This window comes from Pituophis catenifer, unplaced genomic scaffold (genome assembly GCF_029215685.1).
Source record: "Pituophis catenifer annectens isolate HBS135680 unplaced genomic scaffold, rPitCat1.0.hap2 SCAF_2, whole genome shotgun sequence".
Lineage (NCBI taxonomy): Eukaryota > Metazoa > Chordata > Lepidosauria > Squamata > Colubridae > Pituophis > Pituophis catenifer.
The window spans coordinates 132,151,469-132,172,649 of NW_027256882.1; the positions used below are offsets into that span (position 1 = coordinate 132,151,469).

Here is a 21,181-nt window from a genome sequence, read left to right on the forward strand (position 1 = left end):
TTTGCAGGCAGTTTTCTTATTTGCACTGCTTGGCTTTGCATTGCTAATGAAGTTTGTTGAAATAAATCTAATTATGTACATTTGTGCTGAGCTGTGCAACTGTTGAAATAAAATTTGCTACCTGCCTACAGGAACTCATCTCCGAGGGCTGGAAACCACAGCCACCTATGATCCTGCTACCCAGGAATTCATCCTCAACAGCCCAACTGTGACTTCTATTAAGTGGTGGCCAGGTGGATGTAAGTGTATTATTACACGATTAAAGCTAAAGGAAGAACTGTTGTTTTTTTTCTGACTTTTTAAGTGTGGAGTCAATTAACTATTGATATGTTTTGAAATATAACTTTGGCTGTATAATATTTTTGACTATTCTGTACTGTAGAAAGTAAGAATGAAAACTCTGGTTTCCATTTTAGGGCTAAGCCTTACATTCCACATAATAAAATTAACATTAAGTTTTGTTAGCCTAAGAATGAAATGTTTATGTGTCACTAATTCTACATATTCCTCATTTAATAATTCTGCATATTCTTTATTCCTTCTATTTCATTTCAGCTTGGGAGTAAAAGGAAGTAGTTTTACATCATAAAATCTACAACAGCCTGTTGTCTGTATTATTATTTTTGTGATGAACATGTACATAGGATGCTTCTTGGACTGTACAAATGAACTTCCACTTACTAAATTTTCTTTCTCTCCCCCCCCCCCTTCTTGCAGTGGGCAAGACATCAAACTATGCCATTGTTTTGGCTCAGCTTTATACCCAAAACAAATGTCATGGGTTACATGCTTTCATTGTGCCTCTACGTCAGTTGGGAACCCATGAACCACTGCCAGGTATTAAGTCCATCACTACTATGTTACTACTCTTTCTCAACTAGGGTTGTGTGAGAGACTAGCAGGGATTCCTTAAGAGATTGCGATTTAAAAACAACAATGTTTTCTTTTTTAAATTTGTGCTTTCGGTTGTGAGAATTTTTACACATCCTGATTCAGCTGCTGGCCTGCTGTTTTGCTGTTGTCGTAATCATTGCAAGATTGTGTAGGCTAGAAGTAAATAGCATTTTGAAGTTTTCATGGTTTTTGTCATTTTTATACAGAGGTTCCTTGAAATCTGAAAATTATTTCAAGGTTTCTTCCTCGGTAAAAAAAGGTGGAGAAATTCTGCTCAAGTGAATATTTAGCGTATTTGTAGATATTTATGTTGCCAAATTAGCTGCCATATAAATGAATCACAAACTCCATTTTGAAACAATATGTGATGTCCAACGTGAAACATTTGGCACCACAAATCTTCAAGAGCTATATTGTGTTGGGAAAAACTGAATATAAGGAAGTACTTGCAGTCCTCAAGTAGGTGATATAAAGGAAGCAATGTTCATAAGAAAGCAAAATATACATACAGTGCTGTAGTTTTTCAGTTCCATATTGCAGCATATCAAGGAAAATTGGTTTTTATAGTTAAAATGCTTTAAAAGCCCTGACTTATAATTAACAGAAGTTACCAAACTAGATACAGACTTTTTTTAAAGAGAAACACAAAAGTTTACCTTAAAGCAGTGGTTCTCAACCTTCTTAATGTCGCGACCCTTTAATACAGTTCCTCATGTTGTGGTGACCCCCAACCAGGGGTGGGTCTAATTTTTTTTACTACCGGTTCTGTGGGCGTGGCTTATTTTGTGGGCGTGGCTTGGAGGTCATGTGACTGGATGGGCGTGGCTAGCTGGTCATGTGACCGGCTGGCCATGGCTATGTGTATAGGGACTACTCAGAGGGCTGAAAAAAGTCATTTCTGACAGGTCCTCGCACTTTTGACTGGTCCTCACAGTTATGACCATCCTCACATTTATGCCTGTGCAGCATTCTTAACAACCATGTCACTCGTTTCACAACTGCTTCTCTTCACCATGGTGATAAGATAGGGCAAAAAACGTAAAATGTGAGGACAGTCGTAAATTCGAGGACTGGTCAAAAGTGCGAGGACCAGTCAAAAATAACTTTTTCAACTCTTTGAGTAGTCCATGTGCACAAAAGGACTACCCAGAGGGCTGAAAAAAGTGATTTCTGACAGTTCCTCACACTTTTGACAGGTCTTCACACTTATTACTGGTCATCATTTATGCCCATTGTAGAATTCTTAACAACTGTGTCACTCATTTCACAACTGCTTCTCTTCACCATGGTGACAAGATAGGGCAAAAACGTAAAATGTGAGAACAGTCGTAAGTTTGAGGACTGGTCAAAAGTGCGAGGACCAGTCAAAAATAACTTTTTCAGCCCTCTGAGTAGTCCATATGCATAAAAGGATACAGCAATAGAGATGGATGAAGGAAGGGAAGAGAAATTAGAGTAGGAGTGAGGGTAAGAGAGGGAGGAAGAGAGGAGGAGAAGGAGAAAGGAAGAGGAAGTAGGGAGGAGAAGAAGAGGGGGGGAAGAGAAAGTAAGAAGGAAAGAAAAGAGAGGTGGTAGGTTTGAGGAAAAAGATTGCTGTACAATAAAAAAGATGAAAGGGAAGAAAACCAACCCCAAACAAATATAAAGATATTAAGATAAAGAATGAATTGTTAAACTTTAAAGAATAAAAGAGAACAAATATGAATAAATAGCAATAATTAGAAACACACATACAAACATACAACGTATTTTCTTTGAACAGATTATTTGGCTGGTTCACAAATTTAAACAGTGTTTAGTCATTTCAATTAAATTTACAATTTCTATATTTCCTTTTTGCCATATTTATTCCTCATCTATTTTTTTAAAAAACCAATATTACCCTTCATCCTCATCTCTAATCTTAATCAAATTCAATTTTTCCCTTCTATTCTATATTATACCCCTTCGCATTGTCATCTATTTTTATATCCATCCTCACATTGGTTAATTATGTAATTATGTAATACAGTTGTTTAATACAAATTCAACATTTTAATATAAATCAATTAGTTATATAACTATCTTTTTTGTATATTAATCAATATGAACATGAATATTCCAATTATTTCCATGCAATCCAATTTCTTACAAATCAATTAATTATATTTACCAATAATAATAAACCAAATAATTTCCCCCATATATTCCTCCAAACCACAACTTAACCATTTCTGTTTTCAATACAATATACAATTAATAGTATCTCAATTATTACAATTCCCTAGTTAAATAGAGCTTTTTTTCTTTTGTGTTTTAAAATCTTGAACTCTCCTCTTTTGCCCTAAATTTCCCATTGTTTGCAGTTTTGCACCTACCTTTTTTGGTGAGGAAAAAGAAAAAGAAATCTCTCTCTGCCTCATTTTGTCATGTGGCAGCAAAAACCCTGCTTTACTTTCAGTTTCCTTTTTCAGCATAGCTAGGGGAAAAAAAATCTGCTCCAGGAACTCTTTGCAGCTAGTAACAGAACAGAGCCCTGCGCAAAACAGCTGAGAGCAAATCAGCTGAGAGTCTGGAGGCTGATCAAATCAACTTATGGTAATTAACCTATGCTGAAGCTTTAAGGGGCTGTTTTTTCTATTTTTGCAGGCACCAGTCTATTCATTTGTTTTCTTTTAACACTGATCAGCTGTAGGGTGGCCCTTTGAAGCCCAGCGGCAAGAATTTAAACAGTTTTTTTCCCTCTAGCCATCAGCTGGGACTCAGGAGGCAGCAATAGATTGGGAGTGGGCGGGGTAAGCGAATGGCAAACGGCGATCCAACAGAGGCAGAGGGTGAGGGTGAGTGAAGGCATGGGGGGGGGGCGAGAGAGGGCTTTGGCGACCCCTGTGAAATGGCCATTCGACCCCCAAAGGGGTTGCGACTCCCAGGTTGAGAACCGCTGCCTTAAAGCATGTTATTAGCATTACAAGAACAGTAGTTTGTAAAGAATATGGAACTTGAAACTGCCATGGTGCGATTGCTGAACAGAATCCATTTTTACAAAAATAATCATTTATCCATTAATTAGATTTAATTTGTCATAATTCAAGTAAGGTTCAAGTAATATTAAAATTCCCTAAAACTGTGTGTATTAGCCCATGCTGCAATGATAACATAAAGTTGTAGCGCCTTTTACATTTGATGTCAAGAACTTCGGCAGTTCGATCTGCACTGGCTCAAGGTTGACTCAACCTTCCATCCTTCCGAGGTCAGTTAAATGAGGACCCAGATTGTTGGGAGCAATATGCTGACTCTATAAACTGCTTAGAGAGGGCTTTAAAAGCACTATGAAGTGATATACAAGTCTAAGTGCTATTGCTATTAGGTAGTATTAGGTAAGAACCCATAGCCGACTCATCTGGATAGTATGAAAGCCTTCGTGTACATTGATGAATGGACAGAGTTTGAATACTCACTCCTAACTGAAAATCACAGCCAAAACTTATTTTAAAAATGCCAGAGTAAAAATAATATTATTAAAACCTGATTTCCAGTCTTAAAATTTGTGAATTTAATATCACTTTGTTTTCAAGATGGGAACAAAATGACACCAATGCTTTAGGGGGCAAAGAAAAGAAAAGAAAGCTATATCTATGCATCGCTATAAATGAAATGAACATTTTTGCACCTGTGGCCTTAAAGTCTTATTTTCAGGACACAGTTTTGGAATTGGCAGCATTGGTGCTTCCACCATTCAGCACTTTGAACTAATTGATGTTGGAAAAAAGGATACTTTATGAACACCCCCCCTCCTCATCCCATTCAATTTTGTATTAAGAATATTAAGAACCAAATGAATTTCTTTGGCTTATTCTGTTTGCAGGTATCACCATTGGTGACATTGGCCCAAAATTTGGTTATGATGAAATAGATAATGGCTACTTAAAAATGGACAACTTCCGTATCCCCCGGGAAAATATGCTAATGAAACATGCCAAGGTAAACAGTGGGTCTTGTTTTATTTTTGCTATTTATCTACGCCCAGCTGTTCAGACAGCTTACAAGAGAAACTACCCAAAGTCAAGGCTTCATATTCTCGGGAGGTAAATGATCATCAGTCAAAAGCAATCCCCAAGTTTGTGTTAAAGAAAGGACCACCCGAAGTAAAATCCAGCTATGTCTCATTTTTTCTGGGAGTTCTGTTTTCTCACTACCAGCTCTTGAACTCAGCTTTCTCTAAGTGTGTTCAAGAGTGTGTTTGTTGCAGTTTATGGTAACAGAGGAGGAAGAGTCCCTGTCAAATGAAGGCAGTAAATGGGAGGGCATGGTGACTATTAATGTCAAATAGATTCTAGCTTCCTCCCCACCTCTACATAATGAATGGTAATAACATGTTAACTATCTGGTCTTCCTTTTCATAAATTTACTAGTCATCTATATTATTTAACCACCTTAATGTTATCTATTAATTCTGTTGTCCATGTACACGAAACTGCTTAGATAATATGACCTAGTTAGCATGGGAATGATGTCATTGGCTTCACACCATGTGCCAAGCACGAGACAATTAGCAAAATAGATTTATGCAAATCTATTTACCTTAAATTATTTACCTGTTACTTCAGGTCAGTGATGTCCAAAACATTCATTTATAACACCAAGGAGTAGGACTACTTCTAAAATGCCAAATACTTTTGAATAGGGTCCTAACAAGACATTTTTAGTGGATTCAGTGACACAGCACAATGTTAATTTTTATAACCTTACAAACCACAGCTCGGTGGACAAACTCTTTCCACCTTCACTATTTTATTTTGCTAGGTTGAACCAGATGGCACATATGTGAAGCCTCTCAATGCGAAGCTGACTTATGGGACCATGGTATTCATCCGTTCATTTATCGTTGGAGATGCTGCTCGCAGTTTAGCCAGAGCTTGTACAATTGCCATCCGCTATAGTGCTGTGAGACATCAGTCTGAGTTAAAGCCTGGGTAAGAAGCCTGTATTAATATCCCTAAGGCCAGTTTTCGTAATGCTATAACAATTGGCAAACCTCTCTGCCACCTTGCCCATAACACTTTTGTCTGTGAAAAAATATGTGTGTGACCTCTTTAAAAAAACAAAAAGTTTGACTTTCAAAACAAGTTTTCTTGGGAAGTGCAATTGACAAGAACAGTGTAGAAAAGCCTAGCGATGACCTTGGAGAAGATGTGCAGGATCTATTAGCAAAATGTAAGCTCGAGGAAAACCACTAAGCATAAGAAACAGACTTGACTTCCCTTAACTCTCTTTGGTATAATAGGAAGGAGAGAGAAAACCCTGTCAGACTTCCAAGGATCTGCTATCATAAGTCCTAGTAAATCCTTCTGGGGTCTATTTGTTGACCTGACTTACCTGGAACATCTAACAAGCAGAATTTGCTGGTAAATTATGCAAACCAATTTTAACATCCACTGTAGATCTTGTGAGTCAGAGAAATAGTTACTTTGTAAAAAGAAAACACGTTTAACACCCCCACCCCACCCCGAAAATCTAACACACACACACCTTTTTTTTTTCTTGGTCATTTTGACTACACACAGTTGAATCAGAGCTGTCGTCAGGACTAGCCCTATATTGGGAATCATTGTTATTGGGAATCTGCCAATTTGTGATGATACAAAAGGGTCAAGGAGATGGTAAACAATTGCATGGCAACCACAGTATAAGCTACAATGAGTCAGGAATCAGATAGAATTATCCCAGAACTGCAGCCATTTGTTCACAATTAAATTAGTGTCCTAAACTATTTCACTATTTCCATTTTTTTCCTTCCCTCCCCCTTTTGGACTTCTCGCCTGTATTTTGCTAGTTGCTTAACCTCTTTTGTTGAAAAAAAAATAAGAAATACCATATTTCTCAGACTATAAGACGCACTCCCCCCCCCCCAAAAAAAGTGGGTGGAAATGTCTGTGCATCTTATAGAGCAAATATTGTGGTGGGGGGTAGGGGTTGCTGCGGCGCCAATCAGCTGTTCTAGGCACTGGGGATCGCTGCCGCCTATCGCTGCCCATTCGCCACTGCCTGTTTGCCACCAATTGCAGCGAACAGGCCACAGTAAACGGGCAGATTTTTTTTCTTGTTTTCCTCCTCTAAAGCTAATGTGCGCCTTATAGTCCGGAGCGTCTTATAGTCCAAAAAATACGGTCATTTTATTGGCCACGTATTGGACCAAGCCAATATTACTTTTACAAATAAATATGTTTGTGCTTTAAATGTATATGTTATCAGAATATACCTTTAGGACAGTGTAAGTCTTTGGTTTTCTCCATTACTAAGGAATTAAATCATAGCAATAATGGTTTAGTTCTCTATTTTATTTGCTTTGTTATAGGGAACCAGAACCTCAGATTTTGGATTATCAGACTCAGCAGTACAAACTCTTTCCTCTCCTAGCAACAGCATATGCTTTCCACTTTGTGGGTGCATATATGAAAGATACATATCATCGCATCACCGGGAACATCCAGGATGGAGACTTGAGTGAACTGCCAGAGGTGGGGCTCATGATCTTACAGAATACTGAATTTTGCCATTGACAACTACATGGTTTAGTTTGTTCCTTCAAGATAACGGAATAAAGAAAATTCCTGGGAAGGAACTGATTAGAATCAGGGGGAGAAAAAAAGGTTGAGGGCCTCTGAATATCACAGATAAATTCTTAGGCATGATTGATACTCTCTCAGTTTAAATCCCTTTGTCTTCCTCACTTAAATTGAATTCAAGATGGCGTCAGCGGCTGTCTCGGTGAAATGCTCTGTGATAGTTCTGTTGTTTTTTTACAATTTATATTGTTTACTTAGTATCCTAGTATGATTTATGTTGATTGCTTATTTAGTATCCATGACTATCACTAAGTGTTGCATCTAATGTTTTATGATGAATGTATTTTTACAATGACTATGATAATGATCTATCACTTTTGTTGTAATAGTGTACACTGAGAGCTTATGCACTAGAGAAAAAGTCCTTGTGTGTCCAATCACACTTGGCCAATAAAGAATTCTAATTCTAATTCTATTTGGAACACCTTTATGGAATGTTCTTGTAATAAGAATGGATGAGAGGGATAAACTGACCACTGGGATGAGGGCTACAAGATGATTTTTGTAACCTCACTGTTTAGACCAACAAATCAAATCATTAAAAATGATTTGAGTTCCACTTGTGGTTTGCCAGTTATTTAAATTATTATTATTATTTACAAAAGCTTGATAATGGAACCTAAATTCTGATTTGGACTCATTCCTGAAAATTTCTCCTGCAAATTTTTGTAAGCTGTTTCCTGATGTTTTCGCGGTGGTTTGTATGTAGGTCTTTGGTTATTTGGGTTTTCTCCCACGTAACATTGGAAGTGTCTTGGCGACGTTTCGATGAAGTCTCATTCGTCATCATCAGGCTGGTGTTTTCGGCTTTGTGCTTCTAGGAGCAATGTGTGATCACAGCTGTTTCTTCCTTTTAACTGCCAGTGGGGGTGGGAGCTGATTGGGTGGGAGCTTGGCTGTGTTCTGATTGGGTGGAGGTGTGTTCTGATTGGTAGGGGGTTTGCTGTGCTCTGATTGGATGGGGGGGGTGTTCTGTTTAGGTGGGGGCTTGGTTGTGCTCGGGTTAGTGTGAGTTGCAGGGGGATTTGAGCTGGTGAGCTGTGTTGCTGTTGTTTGGCTTCATGTTCGTGGTCGTGCCACATCTTCATGGTGGGTGTCAGTTTGCTTCATGTATAGATTGAAGGGGTTTAAAGTGGCTAATGATGCAGCTGTGGTCTGGCTTCTGGTTTGTGGTTGTGCCTCATCGGTATGGGTTTGCTTTTTGCGTGGATGTGTGGTGGTGACATCCTGTGTGGTTTTCGTGAGTGTGGTGTAAATCGAAAAGTGGACATGACAGATTATGGGAGGAATTCTTATGATTTGCTATGCTGGTTCGAAGTGTTTTTAAAATCTAGATAGAACAGTATGCTTTATGTCTTGACAGAATGTCCCTTCTTGGAGTTTTAAAATCTCTAAGGAAGAATTTTGATCTTGGAGATAATCTGGATTACCATTCTTAATCTCGTCTCTCTTCCACTCTCCACCAAAAATTCAGGAAGATAGAATTTAGTGACAGGACAAATCTGGAAGAAATAATTATTTTGTTCTTAATTACTTTCTTTCTCAGTTGCACGCACTGTCTGCAGGGCTCAAGGCTTTCAGTACCTGGACTGCCAGCTCTGGCATTGAGGAATGTCGGATGGCATGTGGGGGACATGGCTATTCCCGCTGCAGTGGTTTGCCTGATATTTACGTCAACTTCACTCCTTCTTGCACTTATGAAGGAGAGAACACTGTGATGATGTTGCAAACTGCCCGGTGAGTCATACCACTTATTGTTAGCTGTGTGACTTTTTGCATGCACTCTAACAGCAAGGAAGAAACATAATAACTTGAGCTGAAGATACTATTTGAATAACCCAAAATGCAAAGATATGCAACTAATAAAAGTCAAGGAACATGGTGAAAAATAATGGGACTACAATTAAATGAAAGAAGACCAAACTAATGACAACAGGTAGAACAACCACCCTTAGAATGATAATCAAGATATCAAAATGGTACATAGCTCCTGTCTTTTAGGGTCAACCATCAACAATAAACCCAAAGGTGCTTTTTCAAGAGGCAACTGGACTTTCTGATTTTTCTTTGACGAGGTTCAGCTTCTCATCCAAGAAGCTTCTTCAGTTATCCAAGAGCTGAAAAAGCTTCTTGGATGAGAAGCGAAATCTCTTCAAAGAAAAATCAGAAAGTCCAGTTGCCTCTTGAAAAAGCACTTTTGGGACAACCGTAACCTGAATCTCCATAAACATCAACAGTAAAGGAAGAAGTAATCAGGAAATATGCCCCAGATTAGCACATGATAGAGTAGTCATTAAAGCCTTGGAAAAGATATTTAGATGCCATGGTTGTCTATATCTACCAAGATCAGAATTGTGCAAGCAATAGTATTCCCTGTGACACCCTGTGGAAGTGCAAGTTGGACTTTTGCTTGAAACAGGATAGGAAAATATTGATGTTTTTAAACTTTGGTTGTTGGAGAAGATTCCTGAGAACACCATGGACAGCCAAGAAAATAAACAAGTGGATCACTGAACAACTCAACCCTGGTTCACATTTGAGATAACAAATTATCAGGCTCAAATTATTCTACTTCAGATACATTATGTGAAGACCTAGCTCTCTAGAGAGGGCTCTAATTCTGGGTGGAAGGTGGAAGAAAAGAGAAGAGTGTGACCAGCAGATCAATGTATGAAATATTCTGGTTAAGTGCAGCTTTTGACCGAGTCTAGGTTTTATGTCTAAACTGACAGAAGCTATGTTGATTATTGATATCTTTTCTACTTTCATAATTTTATCCCATAAACATTTTTTGAAATTATAGTGCAACTGTAGATAAAAATTATGCTGATGATGATCCATCATATGACATTGAGATAATTTTGTTTTGCTTTAGATTCCTTGTCAAAACTTATACCCAAGTTAGTTCTGGACAAATAGTTAGTGGCATTATGTCTTACCTGAATGACCTATCAGGACAGCATATTCAGCCCCAGCATGTGGCTGCTAGACCCACAACTCTGCATGTCAACAATCCTTCCAGTTTGGTGGAGGCATATAAATTGAGAGCTTCAAGGTAGGTCAATATAAAAGGTTATGAAATTTCTCAGCGTAATTTCGGACTGCTCATCTTGTCTCCCTCATTTTTATTAACTAAGCTGCTTCCTTGGTTACTTCATTCTAACAATTTCATATCCGACTGATTTGATCTGGGTGGGATTGGCCAGTTGCTGCTAACATGGCCTTACATGGTTCAAATTATGGACCCAGCTCTAACTGATGAATGCAAGCTACTAATTGACAGTTACCAGAAAGATGTATCGGGGTGTAGCAACTATATGTTGCTAGGGCAGAACCTCCCAGAACATTGCAAGTTTGAGAGGAAGACAAGGCAGAAGACAGACTGCTCAGTAATTAATCTTTTATGGAACAGTTTGAAATGGGCCTTGCAGGAGATGGAACACTGTAAAAAAAAAAGATTTGTTTAGAATAGCATGATTTGGGAGATCAGTTATTTCAAAAATTGATCAAGGGATAGTACCCCTGAAAATCTCTTTAAAAACACTACTACTGACCCAGAAAATAAAAGTCAAATCCCTTTTTCATCGTTTTCTAAGAAAAAGGGCCAGTGCTATCTAATAGATTCCAGCATTCCTGCTTTGTTTCAGAGCAGTGATACTAAAACTGCTTCTGTACAGTTATATCCTGGGGTGACTTTTGGCCAAGGTCAGATGCAATTGCTTCCTTACTGTGAACTGAGATATAGCTAAAATTCCAAACTGGGAAAGTATTATTATGTTCAATCAAGTGGTAACACAAATTACGTTAACATTATATCACCTTTTGACTTTGGATTTTGCTGGTGAGATAAGTTTGCTATAGAAATGGCTGGTGTATATTAAGTATGTAAAAGTAAAATGTCGCTGCTGTAATGTTACTATTTTCTTCTATTGTGGTAAAAAAGAGTCAAAAGTCAATGCGTTTCTTTTCCCACCCTTATCCAGCACTTCTTTCTCTTCCCTTTTGCCTCCTCCATTTTCCCACTATTTTCATTTTCCTTTGTATTTTATAGCTTGATAAGTTTAATAAAATTATTAATAACAACAGCATATTACCCTCAATTCTCAACATATGACTAATAGAAGGAATAAATAACTTTTCACACAGTGATGTTCCAAATATTGTTATTACTATTAAAATAGGGCACATTAGAAAGCAGCAAGCAAAATAAATGGGGAAGTAAACCAGAACAGCTGTCACTGTTACTATTGAAGTGTTAACACTCAAAGGCCTTGGTTTCATCCATTATGATCAACTGAGAGCAATATTAAAAGTAGCATTTAGGCCATAAGAATGAGACTGTCTTCCATTTAATGGCAAAATCTACATTGACAGCTTTGTGAGAGAATGGGAATTATTATTGTTCATCTTACAGACTAGGAATAAAGGCCAAAGTTCACTAGGAATAAAAGCTGAATTGAGTTTGGATTTTAAATCTTTGGCTCGGTCAACCATCAGACATTTGAGGCTATGGCTATTTATCCCTGCTATATCAATTTTCAGATGTCACTAGCTGAGTGTTATTTATGGCCTCAATTCCAAGTATAATAAATTGTGCTCATGTTTTTCTATGATACAGGATGGTTGAGTTTGCAGCAAAAAATTTACAGGCTGAACTGAACCGTCGGAAAAGCAAAGAAGATGCTTGGAACCGGACTTCCATTGATCTAGTACGAGCATCTGAGGTCAGTAGCACCTCAGAATATGATAGATACTCTTGGGTAGTTGTTGGGTTTTACAACACCTGAAGTCACTTCAATCTGTCATCTAACTTTTTCAGGCACACTGTCACTATGTGGTGGTCAAACTGTTTACAGCGAAGCTTTCAGAAATTGGTGACCCAGCTATCCATGCTGTCATTAACAATTTGTGTTTACTGTATGCTCTATGTGGGATTATAAAGAACTCTGGAGACTTTCTACAGGTGGGTAAATAATTTCTACTTTGAGCTGAATGGTTCTGTTAGACAGAGTAGTTGAGATATAAATTAACCAGACCTGTAGGGAAAAAGTGAGCAATCTTATGAATTTAATAACAAAGGCAAAGTTAAATTATCATGGATAAAACAAAGACACCTTTGTTGGATTTGGACTACATCTTTGCCATACAAAGCAGTTGTTTATGGAATGTAAATAAACATATAAGCCCTATTTTTCCCTTGGGAATTGCAAATGTCTAAATTGAAAATATTATGCTGAAATGACATTTTCAGCCCTCCAAAATTAAGTGAAAATGGTATAAAAACTGTAAATGGTTGAATTCTTACCATAGCTCACAGGATAGTTGCCAAAGATCTCACAGTGATATCACTGATGCTTTGCTAAATCTGGATCTTCTTAAAATTGGGAGCAGGAAGGTATTTTATCATACCAAGGACCTAAAAAGTTTGGTAGATGAACATTGGAATAGATGAAGATTAATCACGATAACAGTAATTTTATTCTTAAGAAAAGCAATGCCATTTTTTTAAAAATACAGGCAATACCCATTTGCAATCTTCATTGTTTATTTAGAATTAAAGTTCAGGTCAGATTTGTTTACAGATCTAAAAGATCAGCTTTTGTATTAATTCTCCCTGTAATGATTGATAAGCACTTAGAGGTGTAGAGCTCTGACTGTTTTGAACTATTCTTTTTGCTTCAGGGAGGCATTTTGACAGAGGCTCAGCTAATTCAAGTGAACATGCGTATAAAAGAACTCTTGGCTCTTATCCGTCCTAATGCAGTAGCTCTGGTGGATTCCTTTGATTTCTGTGATGCTGTGCTTGGATCTGTGCTTGGCCGGTATGATGGTAACATATATGAAAATATGTTTGAGTGGTCAAAGAAGTCACCACTAAATAAAACACAGGTAAGTACATAATTGCTTTTGTCAACCAGATACTAAAGGCTCATAAGACATACAGGAAGTCCTCAATCTATGATCATTCAGTCAGCTACAGTCTGATGTTACAAAGGTGCTGAATGAATGATGGTGTTGGCTGGTCCTCAGAATTCCAGCCATCCAAGACCCCCCCCTTGGCAGCTAGCTTGCATTTATGACCAGTTGCAGTATCACACGATTGCCAACATTCCCTGCCAGCCTCCCCAGAAAGTCAGTGGGGTAGCCAGCAGGGAAGGTTGCAAGTCATTGGGGTAAGTCTCCCCACTCATACAATCTCCTTCAGCTTCTCTGTCTCCACACTGGCTGCTCCCATATACCTTCTCTGAGCCACATTGCCTCTCCCCTGACGCTCATGCTCTTCATGAATCCTCTCCAAGCCTAGTCCTTCCTCCCTCGCACTCTCCTCCACCCAACAGCATCCACTTACCTGTCTGCCAGGTTGCTTGTAAGGCATCTGGGACTTACAACTTCTTGCTGGTTTCCCCACAGACTTAGCTGTGGGAAGCCAGCAGGAAGTTGCCTTGCCTAACAACCATGAAATTTGGTTAACCATAATAACAGGACTACAGGAATTTGCCATCAGTAAACAATGTAGTTGTATTGCTTAATGTCAGAAATTCCAGTCTCAATTGCTGTTGTAAGTCAAGGATTACCTTGATTTACAATAAAATAAGAAGTGATTAACTAATATTTTAAAAATGCATAGATTTAAAAATCAGTTCACAAATATACTTTATGAACCTGCAGACGTACACAAATGATCATCTGCAGATTCATGAACTATTATTTTATGAAGTTACAGAAATATATTATGATTCTGTGCTTTCCTTAGGAGGAATTCCTATTGTAACTTATTTAGATATAATGGGGAATTAGTTTACAGAAGCCAGGACTGCCATATTGAAAATAATGGCAGTTAGAGAACACGTGGTTATACTGATCTACAACTTCATAAACTGATTGTCCAACATAAATAAAAATTGCTATATGTTTTTTTTTTTGCTAATGATGAAAATGGCTTGTTTTATGTAATTCTTGAATACTTGTATAATTTTCTCTGATTATGGGGATACTTATAGCAACTAAAGCTATCTGGATAAGGAAGTTACTATGAATCTACTTTTTCTGCCAAAATACTAGAGAATGCTGGACATTTTTCTTACTTCTCTTAGAAATGGATTTGATGCTATTATTTTTCACTAGATATGGTGTTATTCTTAATGGCAATTGCACTTGTATAGCTGAAATCACTAAAACAATAGTCCAGTGTGCGCTTATTGGGAAATGTATTGTCCTAGTAAGAAGCAAGGTGTGGTATGTCTTTAAAATTAATGCCTTCTCTTATTTATTTTTTCCCTCTAGGTCCATGAATCTTTTCACAAACACCTGAAGTCATTGCAGGCTAAACTGTGATAACATTTTGTTTGGTTTTGAATGTACTTTAGTTTCTTGAAATAATATAATTTGCCCTATGAACATCTGAAGCGCTTGGCAAATCCAAATAGCCATAGGATAGTAATTGTAGTCTTTTTTTTAAATTAATATTGAATGAATTAGAGCAAGGAAACACAGTGATGAAAATGCAATTTTAATTATGTTCAGAAACTATTATTTTTAATGAGGCAGAAAAACTATAGATTGGTGTACAAGGGTCAGTCTGTGACCCTTTTAAGCCTCTGCAGAAGCTGTGTTATCTATAGCAGGTTTTTCACTACTAAGTAGTTCTAGAAAGCAGTTATTGAGTAGAAGCAACTTCTCCGGAAGCTCGTTTAAAAATGATCTTGCACATTTTTTTTAGCATTAATGCCACCTTAAGAGGCAGTTGTTGTCAAAGCCCTCCTGCACTTAATCTACCACTGTAAGATTTTCACAGCCTTGTCAGGAATTGGGCTTCAGGGACCTTGCACAAATATTATGTGTGTATGTATATAACTGTTTGGTGTTCCAGGAATGGATGATTCTTTGCCTTATGGGTGCAATCTGTCCTAGTAAGAGTCATTCCTAACTTTTGTGTACAATTTCATTTTCTGCATTCCAAATGGCATGCAAGTGTTCTATATTACATTTCCCATAAAACTGTCTATAGCACACAGGCAAGATATCTCTCAAGCCGCTTTTTTTTTTCCTTTTTAAAAGTGTTGCCTTGTCCTCTGGGTGTTCAGGAAAATTGAATGGGAAAATGTCAGGAGTCCTTTTCCATAGCAAACAATGTCATAATTTCTAACTTGCAGAGCCACTGGGGAGGGAAAATCTTTGCTCCACACAAACTATAAATAGTATTTAAGATTCCTATGTCTGGTTATAATCATAGACATTTTTTTTCCTGAAACACTCATTTTTTTTAAAACAGTGGAACATGGATTTTTGCCCCATGTAATCATAGATGAGAAGAGGGTCCAGACTGGTAGACCCATCAGCCTACACGGTCTGGCTCTCAGAAGGCTAGAGAGAATATGTAATCACATTAAAGGACCTCAGCTCTAGATTACTGTTAGCAGGCTAACATTTTAGCATTGTGTAGAATTTTATTGTGTGAAATTACCATGACAAAATTGCAGATCAGTTGGATTCAGCTTCAGTAACAAATCAAGACTTGGATCACAAACCAAGGAATTTCATTAACATTGGAGAGTTGACATCTTAGATATGTATCCCTGTTCAAGAGCTAAAGGTGCTCTTATACTGCGAACTTTGAGCAAGAAGAAAAAATATTACAACTGAAACAAAAACTCTTTATAATTGTAATGTCCTAACTATTGATATATCTAATACAGCTGTACTTAATATACTGGGTTTCTGTGTACAATGCTGACTGGAAATGAAAAACTGCAATAAAAGACTATTTGACATCTTGTGCAGAAAATATGGTGTACTTAATAAACTAATTTTCCAACAGTAAAACATACTTTTCCAAGTATTCTCCAAGCCGTCTGCTCATTCCTACTAATAGTTTTTGGTGTGTAATTTTCATTAGCTTAAAGGTCACAGGAAAAATGGTTTGTCAGAAACAACCCTGCAAAGGGGGACAGGCCAAACTGAGGACATGACAAAAAATTTAATTTTAAGCGGAGGATTTTTTTCCCCAGGGTGGGGGTGGGGGACGGGGGGGGGATGAAAAGAGATCCTATAGATAGAAGTTGCAAGGTATGAAGCTTTCTAGTTTGGGAAGAAAAAGATGAGAGGGTGAAGCAACGGGTCTTGCTTAGAGATATGACACATAATGTTCACCGATGGCAGTGCCAACAGCAGCTTCACTTTAGTGCTACGGAAATTCAGCAAACTGGGTGATATTAAAAGGCTGCAAGAAAGAAAAATATGGCTCGGTTCTCTTAGCTTTCTTTTGAAGTGGATAATAATGGCATTGGGAATAATTTCCAAGAATCGTCTGTGTGAAAGACCAGGGTGAGTGAAGGGCCAGCGTTTAGCTGGCTATCCTCCTCCGTCTCTCCTTGAAGGTGTGTGGGGGGGAAGGCGTAATAGAGGCGTGCTTTTGCCCTGGATCACCAGTCCTCACGGGCCCTTCTAAAATCCGATCCTGCTCCGGTCAATTAAGTTCAATAGCAATTTAACAACGCATCGTCGGTAGGCGGTGAGAAGGATGAAACCCGCCTACGGTTTAGCAATGGCTGAAAATTGCTGATTATGCAGGAATAATTCAAGCTCTCAACGTTTAGGTTAAAGCACCATCACGCACACACCCCGACACCGAGCCCAGTTCCGTGCATAATCCCCGCGGGGGAAGCCCGGGATTTCCTGTTTCGTCAGTCCCGGCAAGCACACGGGCTGAGTTAGGCGGGAGTCGGTCAATCGGCATTTCCTTTGCAGCGGTTGTGGGGGAAGAGCAAGCGAGTCGGTGGTTTGATAAGTAGACGGTCATCCGGGGAGACGGGTGTTAGTTAGGCTGTTCTCCCTTTTTCAAAGGAGAAACACGGGAAAGGGCGGTGGGTAAACGGGGGATCGCAGAGGCTCTAAGTGGGTCCTAGTCCGAGGACTAGAAGATTGATTCTGCTCTGTGCGGGGAACCGAGTGTCTGTAGCGAGTGCTGCTCATTGGCTACTATGGTAACTGAGTTGTGTTCCAGTAAGTAACGGTGAATCAGGCTGTAGTAGGTAGAAGGCAAGGGAGCTGCAACCGTCGTTCAAGTGGATCACAACGGCTTGATTCGATACACATTGTGGCTTCCGGCATCTTGAGTGGAGACCTAACTAGGACAAAGTTAATCAGCATGAATCGGTCCAAACACACAGCCTGCTACACAACCGGCTAATCTGCAATGTGGTTGGTTGGTTAGGATGCAGTTATGTGAATCCTGTTTACATTTCAACCCTTTGTGCAAATGCAGGTAATTGGATTCATTTAGTAAGCCACTGGTTAGGGGTGTGTTGAGTATATACAGCTACAGTAACACTGTATAGTTTGGTAGGTAGGTAGATAGGTAGGTAGGTAGGTAGGTAGGTAGGTAGATAGATAGATAGATAGATAGATAGATAGATAGATAGATAGATAGATAGATAGATAGAGGGTTCCTATGGGGTGTTGGGTTTATATAGCTTCAGTAACTGTGTTTAGTTCTGTATGTATATATATCTATATATATATATTTTTTTTAATTTGATTTATATGCCGCCCTTCTCCGGAGACTCAGGGCGGCTTACAATGCGTTAAGCAATAGCCTTCATCCTTTGGTATATTTATACAAAGTCAGCTTATTGCCTCCACAAACTGGGTCCTCATTTAACCTACCTTAGAAAGGATGGAAGGCTGAGTCAACCTTGAGCCTTGGAGAGATTCGAACCAGCAGTAAATTGCAGGCAGCTGTGTTAATAACAGGGTGCTTTAAACCACTGTAGTACCAAGGCTCTTATTCTATTTTGATATAGATATAGATATATGTTATATATAGAGGGGGGGGTTCTAAGATATAGGTAATTGTCTTGAAAAAAATTGAACTTCTGGTGTTTTCTTTGACACATCCTTGTAGATTTCTTGGCAACAATTAGAATGAGATTTGCCCGTGTTATGGCTTGACTTTCTAACCTAGGCCCTGGGATCACTAATTTTGGTAGTAGATTCCTGAAATGGCTTGTCTCTAGATATATCTGAATTAAAGAGTTTTACATAATGTAATTGCCCAGAGTCCTTGAAGCAAAATACAAGTTTAATGAAATAGTAATAATAGTGTAAGAGAATCTTATATTTAGGAAAAATTCCTTCTCCCAACTCCATCTACAGAGAATGAAAACAAGGCCACACGCTTCTATCATCATTATCTATGCCCATGATGGCGAACCTATGGAACGCGAGCATGCCCTAGATCAGCTCCAGCCCGCATGCGTGTACTGGCCCGCTGACTTTTGGGCCTTTCAGGCCCACTGGAAGTCAGGAAACAGGCCGTTTCTGGCCTCCAGAGGGCCTCCGGGGGAATGGGAAAGGCTGTTTTCACCCTCCCCAGGCTCCTAGAAAGCCTCTGGAGCCTGGGGAGGGCAAAAAAAATGGGCCTAACGGGCCCACTGTGCCATCACCTACCAAAAGCGGGGTCGCACGGGGGGGGGGGTCACACGTGCATGCATGGGGTGTGAGCACATGCACCCTCGACCCTCCCCCCTATGCTCCCCATTGCTTTTGGCACGTGATGGCAAAAAGGTTAGCCATCAGTGATCTATGCTCTCAATTTCGGTGGCCTGTTTTGCTCATAACTGTAGATTAACCTTCCCCAAACTGGAGCCTCTAAGTGCTGGATGATTGTAAGAACTGAGATCCCACACACTTGGAAGACACTAATTAGGAATAATTGTGACAAACTATCAGGATGTAATAAGTATCAGAGGCAACCTGTTGATCTGATGATAGTCACATGCCATTAGAAAGAATATTAGTATATTAGCTAAGGAAGCATTCTTTGCTCTGGTATGTTGGACTTGATGATGGAAATTTGGAGAGCCCCAAATTTTGGACCCTGTAGTCTACTGGATTTAGAAAGCTCTGAAGTTTGTACAAGCTGTGTGAAACTGGGTGATAATGGGAAGCTCACAAGCTGAGTTTGCACAACAGACAGAATTGCAAAAAACATAGCAATATTTTAGCTTGCTGTGTTATCCAAACCCAGTTAGGGCAGTTTATGGCTCACACAGTCAGGATTAATTAAATTAACTATGTTAAATGTTGTGCAAACAGCCACAGTGAGACCTCATAATTTACTAGGCTACAATGTGGTCAGCTTTTTAATGGATCAGTGTGTCTAACAAATACATAGGGCCTGCTGCAAGATTAAAATGCTGCTGTAAGGTTATAAATATCAGCTAGGTTTCTTTAAAAATCCTAATAAATTATATTTTTATTTTGCATTGTTAAGTGAGAAAGGCTGGAGAAATTGTTGATCGATGTATGTCTGTACATGAAGAAAACTTTGAGAAAATCACTTGCAAGAGATACAGCAATGCAATTGAAGACCATGAGATGGTAAGAATGAACATAGTGGTCAACTGATTCTGTTGGATCATAGGCATACAGGTTGTCCTTGCTTAGCAGCTACTTCTTCCATGACTGTTCAGAGATGAAACAGCGCTGAACCAATGGTCACTTCTCAAAGTTCTGGCTCTCGCAGTACCTCCACAATCACATGATTGTAATATGAGTACTTGGCTGCAGTGCCTTTCAGTCACATGATCACTATTTGTGAACTTTCCACAGGCAAAGTCAACGGGGAAGCTGGCAGGAAAGGCTGCAAGTCAACGTGGCAAGTCTCTTCCGCCCAGTAGCAGCTACCCCTAGGCCCCAAATTGCTCACATGCACCACTGCAACTATCTGCACACCCCTTCCACTTGGCACTTAACCTGCTTGCCAGCCTGCTTGCAAGGTGCCTGAAAATTAAATCTACCTGTTGGCTTCCCTATTGACTTTGGTTTTTGGAATCTGGCAGCAAGTTGCAAGGAGATCCTTGCTGAACCATCTATGATCTTCCCTTAATGATGGCAGTGGGACTTGCTATGATTGCCGATGTTAAGCGATGCAGTGACACTGCATTTTAGAAATATAGCATGATGTAATGTGACTGCATCACTTAGCATCCCCAGTACAAATTACTGGGGTAATTTGTTAAGTGAGAAGTATCTGTAATGTAGAATGGTCTACTTTCAGCCAATTTAGCCATCAAGAAAACAAGAACTCCATCTCTCCAAGCATGTCTCTTTAGAGTAAATTAGGTAAAACAAACTTTCCCAAGGTTATTAGATGACACCGTATCGTATTAGACTGTGTTTGTTAGAATTGATAAGATTTCAAATTCAGCAATTCTTGGTGGGTCTTTTATTGTCCATTAAAAGGGAGGTGACCCTTTTAATGTACACAGAAAGAGTCTAATGAAGAGATATCACACTTGGAGTTCATCCTGCATCTTTACTTCTTCATTTTAACTCTCTTCTCATAAAATCCTTACTCAACCCAACTCTTGGGCAACCGAGGCTCATGAATACTTCAGTGAAATGGTTCATATCACTTATATAGAAACCAATATAAATAATAACCATGCTGTCCTCTATATTATCCATTGCCCTTAGAGTACAATAAGTCAAGACAAGTCCAGAGTGAAATCTGTGGGAAATATATTCAATAGATGAACAAACCAATCCCTTAGATTGCATCAGTTGAATACAAAACAATTCTTAATTGTTTTGAAATCAAATTCACTGTAGTCTTTTTTTTCAGCAATATCTTGGAATCTAGCTACCATTCTCCTGTTTATCCATTGCAAGGATCACCA

The 21,181-nt window shown here is 38.8% G+C and overlaps 2 protein-coding genes across 4 annotated transcripts in view; both read left to right on the top strand.

Annotated features, from left to right (window-relative positions):
* ACOX1 (acyl-CoA oxidase 1) overlaps positions 1-16,263 on the top strand; it is a 31,952-nt gene extending 15,689 nt beyond the window's left edge. For both annotated transcript variants that reach the window (XM_070937553.1, XM_070937552.1), the window contains exons 4-14: positions 132-239; positions 718-837; positions 4,739-4,854; positions 5,677-5,846; positions 7,229-7,391; positions 9,046-9,236; positions 10,375-10,554; positions 12,118-12,223; positions 12,319-12,462; positions 13,182-13,388; positions 14,784-16,263. In XM_070937553.1, coding sequence (XP_070793654.1) covers positions 132-239; positions 718-837; positions 4,739-4,854; positions 5,677-5,846; positions 7,229-7,391; positions 9,046-9,236; positions 10,375-10,554; positions 12,118-12,223; positions 12,319-12,462; positions 13,182-13,388; positions 14,784-14,834 — 1,556 coding nt within the window. In that variant the 3' untranslated portion in view covers positions 14,835-16,263. The remainder of the gene's footprint in view (positions 1-131; positions 240-717; positions 838-4,738; positions 4,855-5,676; positions 5,847-7,228; positions 7,392-9,045; positions 9,237-10,374; positions 10,555-12,117; positions 12,224-12,318; positions 12,463-13,181; positions 13,389-14,783) is intronic.
* Positions 16,264-17,259: 996 nt separating this feature from the next.
* Positions 17,260-21,181, top strand: part of FBF1 (Fas binding factor 1) — a 43,465-nt gene continuing 39,543 nt past the window's right edge. For both annotated transcript variants that reach the window (XM_070934615.1, XM_070934616.1), the window contains exons 1-2: positions 17,260-17,763; positions 19,774-19,880. In XM_070934615.1, the coding sequence (XP_070790716.1) occupies positions 19,806-19,880 (75 nt within the window). In that variant the 5' untranslated portion in view covers positions 17,260-17,763; positions 19,774-19,805. The remainder of the gene's footprint in view (positions 17,764-19,773; positions 19,881-21,181) is intronic.